The 18,397-nt window shown below is 43.5% G+C and overlaps 1 protein-coding gene across 1 annotated transcript in view; it reads left to right on the top strand.

The window, feature by feature from the left end:
- Positions 1 to 18,397, top strand: part of LOC141050952 (oocyte zinc finger protein XlCOF7.1-like) — a 60,972-nt gene that overhangs the window by 25,765 nt on the left and 16,810 nt on the right. The window contains exons 2-5 of the mRNA XM_073547677.1: positions 13,304 to 13,447; positions 13,577 to 13,756; positions 13,836 to 13,959; positions 14,040 to 14,137. Of these exons, the coding sequence (XP_073403778.1) occupies positions 13,358 to 13,447; positions 13,577 to 13,756; positions 13,836 to 13,959; positions 14,040 to 14,137 (492 nt within the window). The 5' untranslated portion in view covers positions 13,304 to 13,357. The remainder of the gene's footprint in view (positions 1 to 13,303; positions 13,448 to 13,576; positions 13,757 to 13,835; positions 13,960 to 14,039; positions 14,138 to 18,397) is intronic.

Genomic DNA, 18,397 nt, shown 5'->3' with positions numbered 1-18,397 from the left:
TAGTCCAAGCAAATAACTCCTCAGGTGGAGCAGGGATAGCCAAAAAGGGGATGTTTGTGGCTGACACTGGTGAATATGTGCAGATCCAAAAGTCTGCCAGAGACAGGGAATTGTCTAACAAATCTCTCAGTAATTTTTCAGGATGTTGTATAAACTTATTATTCAAGGACATTGGGGAATTTAGGCTGTCCTATGCGGTTACCAATAATAATATGGAAAATGCGAAAGACCAAAACATTATGCCCCCTTATTTGCTATTGGCTTGTTTAACCAGCTTGCAGTGCGATGTGGGGATCCAAGTCGGCCTTCCTTCTAGTTTCACTGATGTAGGGGTGATGAGGAGGACTTGATAGGGACCGTCATACAAGGGTTCTAGTCCATGCTTTCTGACATGCCTTTTCATGATTACCAAATCACCAGGCTTCAGGTTATGACAGGTATCGGTTTCTGCTCAATCTGGAAGAGAAGAAGAAACTAGAGCATGGGTGTTAGCAAGATTTTTACTTAGCTGAATAACATATTGAACAGCACGGTCAGTTTCTTCTGATAACTGCTGAGGCTGGAAATTTGCAACTGGGGGCCTAGCACCAAACAATATCTCATATGGGGACAGGCCATGTTTTGCAATAGGGGTAGTACGAATGTGGTATAGTACAATGTGGGTAGGAGCTCTGGCCATGAAGCCGTAGTCTCCTGCATCATTTTGGTCAATTATCCCTTCAGTGTGCCATTCAGCCTCTCAACCAATGGATTGTGGGTGGTACAGAGTTTGGAGGGCTACAGTGGATCCAAGCATTGTCAGAACTTCTTGGTACACATGAGAAGGAAAGGCCGGAGCTTGATCACTTTCAACAACTTCTGGAACCCCATACCTGCATATGACTTCCATCACCAGTTTCTTCGCTGTGGTTTTTGCAGTCATGTTGGTAACAGGGTATGCTTCCGGCCAACTGGAGAACATGTCAACAACAACCAAACAGTATTCATACCTTACAGACTTGGGTAACGTGATATGGTCCACCTGGAGTCTTTGGAAAGGATAGTCGGGCTTAGCAAGATGCTTCGGGGGTACACGTTGAAGTTGACCGGGATTGCAAGTCTGACAGATATTACAGGCATGGTTGAGCGCTGTCAAAACTGTGGAAATTCCTGGGGCCCAGTAGAATTTTTGCACCAGTGCGAGGGCCTGATTCCTTCATTGATGTGTAGGCCCATGTGTCCATGTGGCAACAGCAGGGTACATCCGCTTAGGGAGACACACGAGTTGTTCCTTTTTCCAGAGACCGTTATCCATACGTGCCCCATCAGTCTTCCATTGCTTCACCTCTTCCTTTGGAGACATTCTCTGCATCGTCATTAAGCGATCTCGCGGGGTCCGACAGAAAACTTCAGTCTATTGTAGATCATCAGGTTCTTGCAGGGTCAATGCTTCTTGTAACTGTTTACACTGAGAGCGTGTGGTCACCTTAGTTGGTATGGTTGGTTCAACGGGTAAAAGAACAGCAGCTTTCACTTGCATATCCTCAAATGCGTTGTCAACAGTCTGTGGACTGTTCCTAGGACCGTGCGCCTTAACTTTGATAATGGCCACCTGAGTAGGTAATTTGATCGAGTCCATGAGGATTTTAACAGCTTCAGCAGTTTTCACTGGGGTTCCTGCAGTAGTAATAAACCCTCGATTGGCCCATAAAGCCCCAAAATCGTGAGCAATACCAAATGCATACCGTGAGTCCGTGTATATATTAACCGGTCTGTTCTTGGCCAAAGTACATGCAGTAGACAGAGCCTGGAGTTATGCTTCTTGTGCTGACTGTGAGGGGGGGAGTGCAGCTGCGTGCACTACAGTGTCCTCTGTGGTAACAGCATATCCCGTGTGGAATCTACCAAACTTGTCAGCATATCTTGAACCATCCGTGTATAACACCAGATCAGGATTTGGAAGTGGATTCTCACTGACATTTGGTGGAGTAGCTGTTTCTTCAGTCAGAAGTTGGGAACAATCATGTTGGAGATAATCCTCATCACTGCCATCTTTCTTGGGGATCGGCAGTAAAGTAGCGGGGTTGATTGTAGTACAGCGATGCAACTTGACATAGTCAGGCAAAAGGAGTGAACACTGCAGCCGTAAGTGTTGTTGCACAGTCAAATGTCTTGGTTGCTGAAGTGTCAGTATTGCTGCAATGTCATGCGGGGCAAAAATGTGCGTTTCATGTCCAAGAATTATATCTGCAGTCTTGTCAAGCAACGAGTGAGTGGTGTGAACTGCCCTCATGCAACTTGGTGATGCTCAGGCCACTGGGTCGAGGCGGGCCGAATAATAGCCCACTGGTCGTTGCCTATTGCCATGTGATTGTGTAAGTACCCCTGCTGCGTGTCCTTCATTCTCAGACACAAACAAATGGAACGATCGAGTATAGTCCGGGATTCCCATGGCAGGGGCGGAAGCAATAAGCCGTTTTAACTCAGAGAAAGCGCGATGGAGGCTTTCCATACAAACCGGCCAAACCGGTGATCTTTCCTTATAGTTCATTACAATGCCTTGAAAGACAGCATAAACGGGTTGCATTATGCGGGATGCATCCAGTATCCACTGACGACAATAAGTGCATAGTCCAAGAAAACGCTGGAGTTCAGTTTCATCTTTTGGGAAAGAAAGGGAGCTGATAGCTATTTTTCTTTCTTCTGTGAGGTGTCTGACACCCTGAAGGAGACAGTGACCCAAGAATATCACTTGACCAAGGCAGAACTGAAGTTTCGAGGCCGAAACCCGACAGTTCAGTGCTGCCAGATGCTTGAGGAGGCTAACAGTGGCAGCAATGGCTTCCTGCTCCATCCGTGCACACAACAAAAGATCATCCACATACTGAAGCAGTGTAACCTGGGGGTGATTTAACTGCCAGGGCAAAAGACACTCGCTCATGTTTTTTGCAAACTGATTGGGACTGTTTTGGGCCCCTTGTGGCATAACCGTCCATGTTAACTGTCGTCCCTGATAAGTGAATGCAAACAGAAACTGGCAATCTGGGTGTAACGGAATGCTAAAGAAGGCATTGGTAAGGTCGATGACTGTAAACCAAGGAGCATCCTGGGGTATTTGTGACAAAAGAGTATGTGGATTAGGCACCACTGGAGTTTCCAGATCAGTAGCTGCATTAACTGCCAGTAGATCTTGTACCAGCCGGTACACAGGGGGCTGAACAGGCGGGGTCTTTTTCTTAACGGGAAACAAGGGTGTATTACATGGAGAAACACAGGGTACCAGAGCACCATTATCAAGTAATGTTTGTATTTGTTCCTAGAGCCCCCGCTCCTGATCATGTTTCAAAGGATATTGATGGACTTTGGGAAAAGGGGCACCGGGTTTGAGAAACACTTTTACTGGTTCTACAGGCATTTTCCCTATATAATTTGGCCCTTTTGACCAAAGTTTAGATGTTATCTCTGAGAGGTATGGGGTGAGTTGTTGATCCTCAGGCAATATTGGGGGTGGATCTGGGCCTATCAGGGCCATTATAACTGTGGGAAGGGCATGCAAAATACAAATTTCCTCACTGTCTTCATCTGCATAGGGGTTATGTAACGTAAGAACCATCTGACCATCATCTTGGAATTGTATTCTGGAGCGGAACTGTGATAATAAATCTGCCCCTAGTAAATTTACTGGACATGTGGGAGAGACTACGAACTGAGCAGTAACCTCTGAGAAGGGTCCCACATGGATGGGTTTTGTAAGAGTATGTTTATTTGGTCTGCCATCTACTCCGATTAAAACAAGCTCTTGATCTGAGAATTGAATAGGGATATCCGTAGGTACATCTGATGACTTGATTATAGAATAGAATTGGCCACCCCAGTGTCTACCATGAACTTAACAAGGGTGTCCCCTACAGGGATCGTGACAGATGAGCATGCCCCAGGTTTGCTAGAGGACATTGTGATAGCAGACCTTGGTTGGCCACCCCTTCAGTATGGACAATTATCAGGATTTTGGGGCTGTCCGTAACTGGAGTATCCTCTAGGTTCCCAGTATTTAGGTTACGATTGGAAGAGGGAACTTGTGGGTAGTATCTATCAACGGGGGTATGACAATCTCTCTGAAAGTGACTGAGTCGGCCACAGCGCCGGCATTGCAGACGAGAACTGGCATGGCGGATCTGGGGAGTAAGGTTCCCAGTCATAGGATTAGGAGAGATATTGGAGTAGGGAGCTGAAGTTTGAGGGGGAGCTGGGGTTTGCTGTGTGCTCCACTGATAAGGAACCAGCTGTGTGCTTGCAGTTGCGGTGGGGGTGGTGGGGGATGTGGTGGGAGGGGGAGCTGGGACAGCTGCGGCTGCTGGCTTGTTTTTCGGTTTCCCTGCTGATGCAGAGCGAGCTAGATTCTTCTGAAAACTTTTTACTACTTTTAATGCATCATCCGGAGTGGAATTCTCAACGTCAGGTCTAACAGACATTATCGCCTCTTGCAATTCGGGTTTAAGGCCGACATCAAAGCTGCCACAAAAAGGTGTGTATGGGCTTTATACTGTGAGAATCCCAGATCTTTAAATACTACCATAAGACGCCCATAGAACTTCTCAGCAGTCTCCCCCTTGTCCTGTGTGACATCTGTGAGAGAGGTAGCTTGGTCCGCTAGTCTATCTTGTGCCCAAACCTTTAAAGCATTGCAGAAATCAACACCACTCTCATAGGTTCCCCCATCCAGATTCACATTATACATTATGCCACCCTCAATAATTGGAAAGTACCCCTTCCCAGCGAAGTATGTGTAATAGATCTCTTCGGGGAGTGGAATAAATCTCTTGATTTGCTTCCATTTGCCTGTAGAAGGCCATGGGGGAAGTCTCTGGATCGGGTAATTGATTGCAAAGGGTGTCTATTGGGGATGGGGTGAAGGGAGTATACTTTGGCCTGTCAGGAGTGGTTTCCACATTTATCCTCTTCAAATTCGGATATTACTGACTTGGGGGCAGGTGGAGGTGGCGGTAGTACAGGCACAAGAGGCATCTGCTGCGGAAGCGGGGCAGGAGGCTCTGTTACAGTTAGAGATTGTATTGCCTGATGGGCCATTAAGTGGCTGTCGAGGACAAATCGGACCTCCTCCAATTTTATGGGGTTTTCCTGTATACACCGCTCTATTGCTGATACTATGACCATGGCGGCATCCTTCCTGGAATATTGAAAGTTACCGGCAGAGATTAATGGTATGGCCACTGTACACTGAGGCATGGTACCGGGGGACAGAGGAAGCATACAGGATTGCGTTCTGAACAGCCTCAGTAAGCAATTGTTGGGACCTAGGAATGTTGGTAGGGTCATATCGTGGTCCCACTGCATGTATTACATATTGACACAGCAGCTGTCCTGCCTCTGTTTGCTGCGATCTGTCCTGGTTCTACCTGGCCATACATTTGTATATACGAATCAGATTCTTCCTGTATCATGGGTCCGCCTTTCTGTGAAATTTTTGTGGCCAGTCCTCCAGGATGGCGGAGTTGATTATTCGCGGCATTTACTATGGCCCCAACATGCTGCTTCGTGAGATCTCCTGTCCCTATCCTAAAGAGCACATCATAACAGTGGGGTCCAGGAATAACATTGGAATACATTTCCTGGAAATCTTCTATCTCTTCTGTGTATCCTGTCTCTGACCGAGTGACTAAAATAGGAGCGGGTGGCTACTCATAACCACTAGCAATATTAGGCATAGCAGGGACTGAGGCTGGCGGCGGTGGCTGATAATAGGTACCATCAGCGTATAACAAGGGAAAGGTGGGGGCTGCGACTTCGGGTCTCCATGCTCCACAATTGTAACAGACCTCTCTCCACTGAGGACTAGTAACTCCGCATACGGCACAAATCATAGGGTGGGGGCGCACTGAGTTTTGGCAGTCCAGGATATATTGGTGCCCTGGGGTTAAGCACAGAGCTTACAGTCGGGAGGAGCTGCTTGATTTCCTGGGGAGTGACCATATCATCTAGCAGGGAGACCTCTTGTTTCAGATCATCATTTTTAACTGTTTGTCTGCCTGACACATTCGTCTCAATCTCAGTTCCTTCTTCTTCAATCACTTTCTCAATTATTTCCTGCACCACAAAACATCCAGTCTTTGTCACAGTGGTAGACAATTTTCCTTTTTCAACATAGCAATAACAGAAACAATCAGAATTCACTTTCTCTTCAACTTCCACATAATTTTCATCACACAATTCATGTGCCAAGCCACGGAATTCTTCAGCGTCTTTAAGCAAACCATCATCAATCAACCTCCCTTTGTTCTTCTTAACACCTTCGTCCCATAGCGTAGGCTGTAGCCTCCCGCCCTTAGGAAATTCCAGAATCGAAAATATTTTTTCTGCATTCCTGACAGATTTCTTTCCTCGTCTTTCAATCTTAAGACTAACAGTATCCGATCCTTCACACAATACCAAACTATTCTTTTTCTTCCACGGAAACATAATTCTCTCCTTTAGAGCTAAATATCCTTACTTCAGTTGTGCACAGTACTGGAGCTGCCGTTACAGTCTGTTCCACCGGGTCTATCCCCCTCTGGGATGGCCAAAATTCAACGTGGTACTCAGTGAAAAGGAGGAGGGCATCTCAGAGTATCCCTCCGGACACCTCTGGTTATATATATATATATACCTGAGTTACGTATCCTACCCAATCTTCGATCACATCACCACGCCTGACTCTAACAGTGATCAGGATTTCAGGATATTTTGACTATAAAGAGAGTCACAATCACTGGTCAATCCGGGGTGTCCGTCCCTTATGAGGTACGGTTCGAACACTGGGCCCCCAACGGGACTGCACCTCTATATGATTCCACCCAAGAATCACCCCACCATCAAGGACAAACCTCAGATCCTCTTTGCAGTAACAAGCACAGGAAACACCCACACCAAACGGTCAGTCTGAACAGTATAACTGCCAACTTACTGTGGTTATCGTGGGGGATGATCAGTCCCAATTTTCCAGCGCCTGTGTCTGGTCTGAGGGTCCTTTGTCTTGTCCTCCGGGGGCAGAGGTGTCCCTATTCGGGGGGCCCCATGTTGGGCAGCCAGCTGACGAGGTAGCTATTGAGGGAGGGCTAAATTAACCCTTCGCGGTTGACCAAGTGATTTCCAAATTAATCCACAGAGTGTTGCTAGCAACTGGAATGACCAGACGTAGAAGTGTCTCTGTATGGGAGGATCAAAGGAGATCGCTAACCCCGTTTATTATGTCACCTTTTTATAGTATTTTGCTTAATTATGCAAAGTACATAGCTACCAATAACATCGTCGTGACACATTTACTTTATGAGCCAATAGTATTGCAAGAAAACCGGAAACTACACATATGTCCATATCTACGTAGCATAGAGAATAGAACAATAGCAAATTCTTCAGAGTCTCATATCTCATATCTTGTTCAAACTGGAACAGTCTGGTTTCATAACAACCGTGAACTTTCCCCTAGTTAAGTTACAAAATTTAACTCGTAAACAACAAAATGGCGTCGCAAGCACAAAAATGGTGTCTTTGAGAGCAAGATGTCCCATACATCTGAATACTGTACTTCACACTATTACCACTGTGGATGTGATTTGGAGACATTTGAAGCTCTAGCACCACTGTGGATGTGATGTGTGGAGACATGTGAAGCTCTATCACCACTATGGAAGTTGTGTGGAGACATATGAAGCTTTCTCACCTCTGTGGATGTGATGTGGAGACATGTGAAGCTCTATCACCTCTGTGGATGTGATGTGGAGACATGTGAAGCTCTATCATCACTATGGATGTTGTGTGGAGACATTTGATGCTCTATCACCTCTATGGATGTGATGTGGAGACATGTGAAGCTCTATCACCTCTGTGGATGTGATGTGAAGACATGTGAAGCTCTATCACCTCTGTGGATGTGATGTGGAGACATGTGAAGCTCTGTCACCTCTGTGGATGTGATGTGGAGTCATGTGAAGCTCTGTCACCACTGTGGATGTGATGTACAGTGCAGTGATTGTGCAGCTTTCCACAAACACAGGACACTGCTCTGTTATTTCCAATACTGGAGTGATGACAGAGATCAGCGTAGGGGCAGATTACTGACAGCTACTGAGTATGCAGAAGGCGGTTCTGGACAGATATAATGGAGGAGGCTCTATGTCTGTCATTGTCCTCAGATATAATGGAGGAAGCTCTATCTCTGTCAGTGACCTCAGATATAATGGAGGAGGCTCTATCTCTGTCAGTGACCTCAGATATAATGGAGGAGGCTCTATCTCTGTCAGTGACCTCAGATATAATGGAGGAAGCTCTATCTCTGTCAGTGTCCTCAGATATAATGGAGGAGGCTCTATCTCTGTCAGTGACCTCAGATATAATGGAGGAGGCTCTATCTCTGTCAGTGACCTCAGATTTAATGGAAGAGGCTCTATCTCTGTCAGTGACCTCAGATTTAATGGTGGAGGCTCTATCTCTGCCACTGACCTCAGATATAATGGAGGAGGCTCTATGTCTGTCAGTGACCTCAGATATAATGGAGGATGCTCTAGCTCTGTCAGTGACCTCAGATATAATAGAGGAGGCTCTATCTCTGTCAGTGATTTCAGATATAATGGAGAAGGTTCTATCTCTGTCACTTACCTCAGATATAATGAAGGAGGCTCCATCTCTGTCAGTGACCTCAGATATAATGGAGGAGGCTCTATCTCTGTCAGTTTCCCACTCCACACTGATGAGGGGCAATACCCCGAAACAGCTGTCTGTGGATGGATACCATGTTTTGGCATAGGTGGTTTCCTTCATTGGAGACTGGCCTTCCCGTGGTTGTTTCTTCCCGGGGAAAGACCTGGCTAGTCATTGCTTGCGTTGAGAAACGTGATGGTGTCTCCGCGGCTTGTGTTTTGCATATTTTTACATTTTTCCCGTAAGGGATGGGGGCTTTGCTCTAGAATCACAGCGTTGAGAAACATGTGATGGTGTCTCCGCAGTGTTGGATGTTGATCTCCATGAGTTCATTCATCCTCATTTTTCACAGTCTTCTACTAGACATTGCTCCTACTGGCCAGTTTCCTACTCCACACTGATGAGGGGCAATACCCCGAAACAGCTGTCTGTGGATGGATACCATGTTTTGGCATAGGTGGTTTCCTTCATTGGAGACTGCCCTTCCCGTGGTTGTTCCTTCCCGGGGAAAGACCTGGCTAGTCATTGCTTGCGTTGAGAAACATGTGATGGTGTCTGGGCGGCTTGTGTTTTGCATATTTTTACATATTTCCCATAAGGGATGGGGGCTTTGCTCTAGAATCACTGCGTTGAGAAACATGTGATGGTGTCCCGCAGTGTTGGATGTTGATCTCCATGAGTTCATTCATCCTCATTTTTCACTATCTCTGTCAGTGACCTCAGATATAATGGAGGAGACTTTAAATATACTTTGGCTAAAGTGTAAGATGCTCTCGCTTTGCCTCCTAAAAATGGTGTATGTTCTCTCTCTTTCTTCCTTAGATAAAATGGTAGACTCGGACGTCAGACTTCTAAAGTTGATCCTCTCTTCTCTTCCATTATCTTCCTCACATCCCTTTAGGTTCCTCTTTCTCCTCACTTCTATGGATCATCTCTGTTCCTGTCTCACTTCGGGGGGTTGATGGCAGATGTAGTTTTTTTCTCCATGCAGGATTATATTAATATATAGGATCAGAAGTTTTCCCTGCTCTAAATGTTTCTGACAGTTCCTCAGTCACGTACGGTCTGCTGGTATAACAGGCTCTGTACTGGAGAATGTGGTCTTCAGCCACTCTATTCAGCCTCCTGTAGTGTGGCAACTCTGTAGTAGGGTTTACAGAAGAATGACCTAAAAAGACAATTTAGATATTTTTTCTTTTTTTTGTCATTCGTGATTTTGTCATTCGTGTCAAGCAGAAAAAGTAATATAGTTTTCTAGTACACGTCGTTATGGATGTACTGTAATTGTGATAAATTTGTGCAAATTCTTACTTGTTTTTTTTACTTACCAAATTCAGTGAAGGCGTCAAAGACAAATGTTATGTATTATAAAAGGATGGAAGACAAATGTATTCAGCTGCAGATTCTGGAGAAGAAACTGCTTGTTCTGTGTGTGTTGTCTGAAATAAAGAGGTTTTATCACTAGATATAAATAAGAAATTGTATGCACTAAAAGGTTGAAACAAGAGCGCAAAAGGGTCTTATCCGGGTAAAATGTATAAATAGTAAAGGTATTATACTCACCTTCTCAAAGAGAAAGTAAAGCCTGTATAGTATGTCAGCCTGCTGCACGTCCAACGGTCCACAGCGGAACCGCACCACAGTTAATAAGGAATAAATTCTTGGACTTTGAGTGCGCTGCCAGACAAATTCCATAACAACACAAGGTTAAAAAAGTTAACCCTTTAATCCCTACGCGTTTCGAAGCATAACGCTTCTTCTTCAGGGGTTGACACATGAATACAGAGAGCTGTCATTGCATTTATACATACACGGTTCAAATTTGGCGCCATCAAAGACATGAGGTGCGCCGCAAAGGTCAAAGATCAAAGTAGTTCAAGCGTCTTGAAGAGTTCATAGAGGTTAAACGTTCCATAATTAAAAAAAAAAACAATTATATCTTTACTATATTTTGCAGATAAAAGAAAGAAGAGAGTAATTACCAATAATTCACCAAGGGGCATTTTCCGTTGTGGAAAGAAAAATTGTGCTTGTTGCAGTAATATTACGCATAGAATGAAATAGTTCAGATCCACTACTACAGATGAATCTTTTCCTATCCGTGATTTTCTTAATTGTACTTCTGAATATGTTATTTATTTAATTGAGTGTGACTGTGGGAGACAATATGTCGGCAGAACCACACAACCGCTACATCTTAGAATGAATTCCCATAGACACAATATTAAAAAAGGTTTTCTTTTGCATGGTCTATCTAGACATTTTACTTTGAAACATGACAAAAACCCTCAAGGATTAAAGATTAGTCCCATCGAACAGATTCCCTTTAACCATCATGACAGGATGGGACAACTAAACAGGAAAGAAATCTTCTGGATTTATAGGTTGAACACTCTGAAACCTAATGGGTTAAATGAAATTTCTGAAGTGTTTCTTTGATACCCCCTTTTTTTTTCTGTTATCTGTAACCTCCACTAATTGTTTAATCTATTCATTTTATTGTCTAGTATAATTATATATATATATGTGTTTTATTATATAATTTTATTATACAATCCTTTATTGTACAATTTTATCATACAATCTTTGATTAATGTCCCTCTATGCACTGTGGTTTTAGGTGCATCTTCCTTCCTTCACGTTTCACACACGTGGTCCCTTCCCCCTTTTTTTCATTAATATTTAACACAATGGGTTAATCTCCCTCACAGTTTCGCTTCGTGCGATTTATTCATGTTAGTCGGGTTTATGCTCCCCAATCCTTGGTCACAATATGTATATCTTTCATATATATATTTTTTATGTTTATATTTCTCATTTCTATTTTTCACAAGTGCATAATAGTATAATTCTCTCCAGCGTTTTTCTCTTCACATTTAGTCCCATCCCCCCCTTGTTCTTTCACCAATATATATATATATTTTTTTTTCCTAACACAATGGTCCAACACCATTGTTAATTTCATTTACACACAATTTTTCGGTACCATAATTTTTCATTAATTTATTCCTGTTATTCGGGTCTATGTTCTTCAAATTCCGCTTCTTGGGAATAAATTTACTAATGCGCTTTTATTCCATAATATTTTTTAATATATATTTTTTATATATATTTTTTATATATCAATGATTTTTTATAAAAAAAAAAAAAAAAAATAATTTTTATAATCATGTATGTACATTGACGCATATTTATATATATTTTTTATTTATATATTTTTTCTGTTGTGCTTTTCCTTTATATATAACGCAATGTGTCATTTTTATAGAAACCAATGGGTTAATTTTCTCTATACATTCTCTTGGTATTATGATTATTATTTTTTCATTTTTTCGTTTCCCGTAATTTTTTTCTGTTAGTCTGGTTTGTGCTCTTAAAATTTCGGATCCTTAATAGACTTCTGAAATAAAATAACCAATGCGTTTTTCTGCTCTTAATTGTTGCATGCATACAGCTGTACTTCTTTTCAGTTTCTTTTTTCCATATTAACTAGTCCATGGTTAAAGTGGACCTCGCTATAATTTTTCCTCTCTTTTTTTCAGTTTTTAATGCGTTTTTAATATATTTATATAACGAATATCTCCAATCATTTAAAGTATTGGTGCCAAGTTTGTGTTTTTTCTTGTTCTTTTTTGTCTTGGGCTGTGAGCGATCTTGGTTTCTTCTGCAGGTACTTTTTTCTGTGGGTGCGTTTTCGCCCATTGACCTGCGCCACTGATCTCTCATGGAATTTAAAATAAAATAATGGTGACACATTTTATAATTTTATAATTTTTCATTTATTTATTATTCATATACAAAATTCCTTTTTAACGTATTTTTAATCATATACACATATGCATCACTTTATTATTACTTTTATACATATTTATTGCGGAGATTCATTCCGATTGTTGGATTATAATCTGTTTTTTAAGTCCGAGCACTCTCCTTGGTGTAGTGGTATGTCTGTCGGACTTTGATCCTTTTTCTTGTCCTCACGTCGTGGGTTCATTTTCCTTCTCCCCTCTTTTAATATTTTTTTTCCCCATTTTTTTCATTTTTTCTTTCTCTTCTTTCTTTTATCTGCAAAATATAATAAAGATATAATTGTTTTTTTTAATTATGGAACGTTTAACCTCTATGAACTCTTCAAGACGCTTGAACTACTTTGATCTTTGACCTTTGCGGCGCACCTCATGTCTTTGATGGCGCCAAATTTGAACCGTGTATGTATAAATGCAATGACAGCTCTCTGTATTCATGTGTCAACCCCTGAAGAAGAAGCGTTATGCTTCGAAACGCGTAGGGATTAAAGGGTTAACTTTTTTAACCTTGTGTTGTTATGGAATTTGTCTGGCAGCGCACTTAAAGTCCAAGAATTTATTCCTTATTAACTAGATATAAATAAGAAAATTCCTAAATCTTGAAAAAGTATTAAAGTCTCCTGCTGCTGGGTCCATCACCAGTCTCTGTATTTCCTGCTTGAACACGTAATCCTTTATTGGCTTAAGCAGTTCCAGTCCTCCCGAGAAGGGAGGATGCAACAGCTACACGTTATAACTCTGTTTTTCTTTATTATCACCAGTAATTGTATTTTTTACATGGTATTTTTTATGATTTTACAACAGCTCATCTTCTCCCCATTCAGGTCTCTATAATAATGGGTCCTCTCAGTGGAGATCTTCTATAAAAGACATTTTTTATGAATTCAAGGATGAATAGGGACCGGTACAAGATGGCAGAGAGGATATTACACCTCACCCTAGAGATCCTCTTCCGGCTTACTGGAGAGGTGAGAGATTCTGAGGACGTCACATTACAGCATTCTTATCTATGGGAATAACAGATGGACAGAACTGGAGAGGTGAGGACTCTGGAAATGTCTGTAGTGAGATTTATTAATGTGTCTCTCCATAATCAGGATTACACAGTAGTGAAGAAGACCTCTAGGGGGCGCTGTCAGGCCCCTGTTTCTGAGGGATGGGGAAGACCCCTGAGCCCAATCACGGGGCCTCATCCTCACCCCCTGATACATGAGGACATCAATGACCAGAAGATCCTGGAACTCACCTACAAAATGATCGAGCTGCTGACTGGAGAGGTGACACCGCTGGGAATGCTGGGACATTATACAGTAACGCTATGGAGGGATCGGGGAATAACAGTATCGTATGTGTCAGGTTCCTGTAAGGTGTCAGGATTTCACCGTCTATTTCTCCATGGAGGAGTGGGAGTATTTAGAAGGACACAAAGATCTGTACAAGGACACCATGATGGAGGTTCCCCAGCCCCTCACACCACCAGGTAACCGACAGGAATAAACACACACGGGCTATAATCTGTATGTAAAGAATGAATTTAGTCCCTGTATGTGTTTTCTCCAGTTCTATCCAGTGAGAGGACAACACCAGAGAGATGTCCCCGTCCTCTTCTTCCACAGGACTGTAAGCAAGAAGATCCCAATGTTTCTCAGGATCATCAGGTAAATGGATAGAAGATGTAGTGAAATCTCCCATATGTTGTGTAGAAGACTATGAAAGTCATGTGTTCAGTCTTGTTCTATCCACCAGCTTTACACACTAAATGAACAATTTATGAGAGACACTGGCCCTTTCATGATTCAAGATTTTCTGTGTGGAAATTAGACTTGTAACCCCAGAGTGAAGTGGGACGCCCTCACACCCAGGGCTGTGGAGTACTCGGTACCGGGCCCGATGAGCTCCAATGGGAGATGTCACGGCAGCTGTAACCCGGCCTGTGGCCTTGGGCGCCCATTGTAAAAGAGGTTGTTTCAGTGTGCTTATGGTGATGAAAGTTTATAAGTGATTCGTGACGCCATCTGTAGTGTTCGGCAATGAAGATGTAAGCCGACGCTGCAGACAGATCCTCTGGGACAGATGGTATGGTGCAGCAGTGATGTTATAGCCTTCCACAGCCAGGGCTGTAGTCCCAGGGCAGAGTAGGTGAAGTGACACGTAGATGGTGTAGTGTCAGGCGCAAGGGATGTAGCAGTGCTGGGCAGGTTGGCGCAGGAATAAGTGGAGGACACCAGGGCATGTAGTTTCAAAGCTTTACTCACAGTCCGTTGTACAAACAGGTGCCTGCCTCCGTGCCATGCCCTCCGGGTCAGGGACTCAGTCAACCTCCGGGCCAGATGGAATACTCCTTTCCAACACTCCGCCAACATGTGCCTTTCTGAACATCTCCTCTTATAGCGCCTTTAAATGAAGTACTCCTAGTACTGAGTTACACTGGAGATCCTCCTGTCCAATGTTCTTATGAACTCTGCTTGTACGGCAGACAGCTGTAGCCTGCTTCGGGGACTTCTTGCTACTAAGTCCCGGCTCACTATCCAGTTGCTGTTGTGCCCCCAAGTCTTGTGTGGGAATAAAGTGGTCACTACTTCTATTCCTCCGGTGTCTGCTGCAGGACCATTAGTATCCATACAACCTCGGGGACCGGGCCCCGGCCTTGCGCTTGGAACCTCTAGGAAGGGTTTTCTTCTAATCCACGTCCTCTGTTCCCTTTTACTCCTCATGTTCCGTACTAGTCTTTCTTTCTATGGAGAATCAGGCTTCAGTCTATGTTGCTCTCTCTCTTCCTTTCCCGTGCCAGCAGACCCAGGTCACTGGGATCTGCTGCAGCACTTCCATCCATCTATCCCTCTCTCTAGGAATCTTCTTCCGTCCAACTCTCTAACCAACTGACCTCTCATCCTAAACTCTTCCCGCTCCTTGTAATGTCATCTAACTCCACCCACCTCCCAGCACGTTTCGTGTTCCAAGCAAGGAGCCACCAATGGGTGCTTTGCTATACTCCATTCAGGGAGCCGCCGAAGGTGCTTTGCTACACTACTTTGTGGTGTGGGGTGCAGGTGTTGGAGTGTGGTCAGGAGTCTCCACCTTACCTGGAAGGTGGGATACCACACCTCAGGAGGAGGTGCAGTACCTCTGTGGCGACTGAGCCTCAGGGGCGCCACAGCAGCATCAGTTTTCCTTAGATCAGTTTCTGTATGAACCCAAATTGGAATGGGAAAATTGAGTGATCTAAGTAATTTCAAGGGAAACATGGTCATTAATGGTAGATGAGCCAGTATTTCAAAATCTTCCAACCTCGTGAGGCTTTTACATGATGCCTAGAATCTACTGGATATACAATGATCAAACACATTCAAACACAGTGTGATCTGTGGATATAAACATTTTGTTGAGGAAAATATGAAAATTCCTTCTGAGGAACATATGGAGCAATCATTCTAATTGGTCTTCAACAAACTTTTCTTCACTCTTTATATGTCCAACGTTCCTCAGCAATCATGGGCTATAACAGCAGATGGCCAGTACTAGTGCCATCTCTGTCTAAGGGAAACATAAAGGAAAAACTTCAATGCACAAAAGAGCAAAAAATTAAATTATTAATCACTTGAAAAACATTGATGACTCCAGATATCTGTTGCACCATGCTGACAGAACAGTCAGAATTCAGCGCAAATCTATGTAATCTTACTGTCAGGTGTCAACATTTAACCCCTTTACTCCCAAGGGTGGTTTGCGCGTTCATGATCGGGCCAATTTTTACAATTCTGACCACTGTCCCTTTATGAAGTAATAACTCTGGAACGCTTCCATGGATCCCGGTGATTCTGACATTGTTTTCTCGTGACATATTGTACTTCATGATAGTGGTAAAATTTCATTCATATAACTTGCGTTTATTTGTGAAAAAAAATGGAAATTTGGCGAAAATTTTGCAATTTTCCAACTTTGAATTTCTATGTTCTTAAATCACAGAGATATGGCACACAAAAAACTTAATAAGTAACATTTCCCACATGATTACTTTACATCAGCACAATTTGGGAACTAAAATTTTTTTTTTGTTAGGAAGTTATAAGGGTTAAAAGTTGACCAGCGATTTCTCATTTTTACAACACCATTTTATTTTTAGCGACCACATCACATTTGAAGTCACTTTGAGGGGTCTATATGATAGAAAATACCCAAAAGTGACACCATTCTAAAAACTGCACCCCTCAAGGTGCTCAAAACCACATTCAAGAAGTTTATCAACCCTTCAGGTGCTTCACAGGAATTTTTTGAATGTTTAAAAAAAATGAACATTTAACTTTTCTCACAAAAAAAATTTGCGCTGCTGTGGGGGTCTCAGGGAAGCACAGAGGGAGCCCCCTCCCTGCCGATGCTTCCCTAAACTTCCGGTACACTGCGACAAGGTTTGATCGCAGTGTGCCAGGGGTTAACGTGTCGGGGGGGTCCGTGACCGCCCCTGACACATAGTGCCAGGTGTCAGCGGTGATAATCAGCTGACACCCAGTCACGATCAGCTGCGCTCCCCGCGTGAGCGCAGCTGATCGCGCTAGACGTACTTTTCCATCCTTGGGACTTAGGTCCCAGGTCACATGGACGAAATAGTACGTCTAATGTAGGAAAGAGGTTAAAGGAGTTTTCCCACAAAAAAAGTACATCTTAACAATAGATCTTGGAATAATATCTTCTACCATTGGATGTGTTAAACAAAAATGTTCCTTTACTGAGATAATCTTATAAATGTGTCCCTGCTGTGTAATGCCTTTTGTCTGACCGTACAGAAACATGGTCTGATCATACCACATCTCCTGGGTCGGGGGGGGGAGAAAAAAAAAGTATACAGACAGTACAGCATGGGATCACAAATTATTCCTTCTTTGGCTGTGTGCACACGCTGCGGATTTTGCTGCGGTTCCGCAGCGGTTTTAGCCGCTGCGGACCCGCAACAGTTTCTGCTGCGGTGTACAGTACAATGATTCCCTATGGGAATCAAAAACCGCAGTGCAGACGGTGCGGAATTTTCCGCGCGGATTATCTGCGGTTTTCAATCCGCAGAAAGAATTGACATGTCAATTCTTTCTGCGGATTCTCCTGCGGTTTGCCATCTCCTCCATTGAGGAGATGAAAAACCGCAGGGCAAAACCGCAGAGCAATCCGCAGGTAAAACCGCAGGTCTTTTGACCTGCGGTTTCACCTGCGGATTGTACAAAATCCGCGCGGATGAATCCGCACCTTTTCCGCAGCGTGTGCACACAGCCTTTGAGGTAAAACATTGTGTAACAACAGAAAGGGAAATGTTTTACCTCAGAAAAAGAATCAGCTGCGATCCCATGCTGTAATGTCTGCAGGGCCGGTTTTAGGCAAAGTTTACAATGGGGCCCCGAATGCTAACATATTGCACACAGAAGCATTTCGATTGTATTTACATGCGCTGAGTTCAGGCCGCTAAACGAATGTGATCGACAAAATTGAAGAAGTCGTTCAACACTTGTTTCCCGGCCTCTTTCCACCGTCTGAGAAAGAATGATGGGAACAGAACGATCACTAATGGATCACGAAGGGTGTGTGCACACGTTGCGGATTTTGCTGCGGATCCGCAGCGGATTTGGTCCTGCGGATCCGCAGTAGTTTCCATGCGGTTTACAGTACCATGTAAACCTATGGAAAACCAAATCCGCCGTGCACATGCTGCGGAAAATTCCGCGCAGATTTGCTGCGGTTTATTTTCCGCAGCATGTTACTTCTTTTTTGCGGAACCGCAGCTGCAGTGTACGTTCCGGGACATACAAATCAATCAATCTCTCTCTCATCCGCACTGCCAAACCGCACTAGAACCTGCATCAAATCCGCTGTACACATGCTAGGAATCTGCAAGAAAAATGCATGTGTTTTACCCTGCGGTTTCTGCCAAGAGATAT

The sequence above is a fragment of the Dendrobates tinctorius genome, unplaced genomic scaffold, assembly GCF_039654945.1.
Source record: "Dendrobates tinctorius isolate UK_male_01 unplaced genomic scaffold, ASM3965494v1 ptg000155l, whole genome shotgun sequence".
In the NCBI taxonomy this organism is placed as follows: domain Eukaryota; kingdom Metazoa; phylum Chordata; class Amphibia; order Anura; family Dendrobatidae; genus Dendrobates; species Dendrobates tinctorius.
This window is presented reverse-complemented; position numbering and strand designations above follow the sequence as displayed.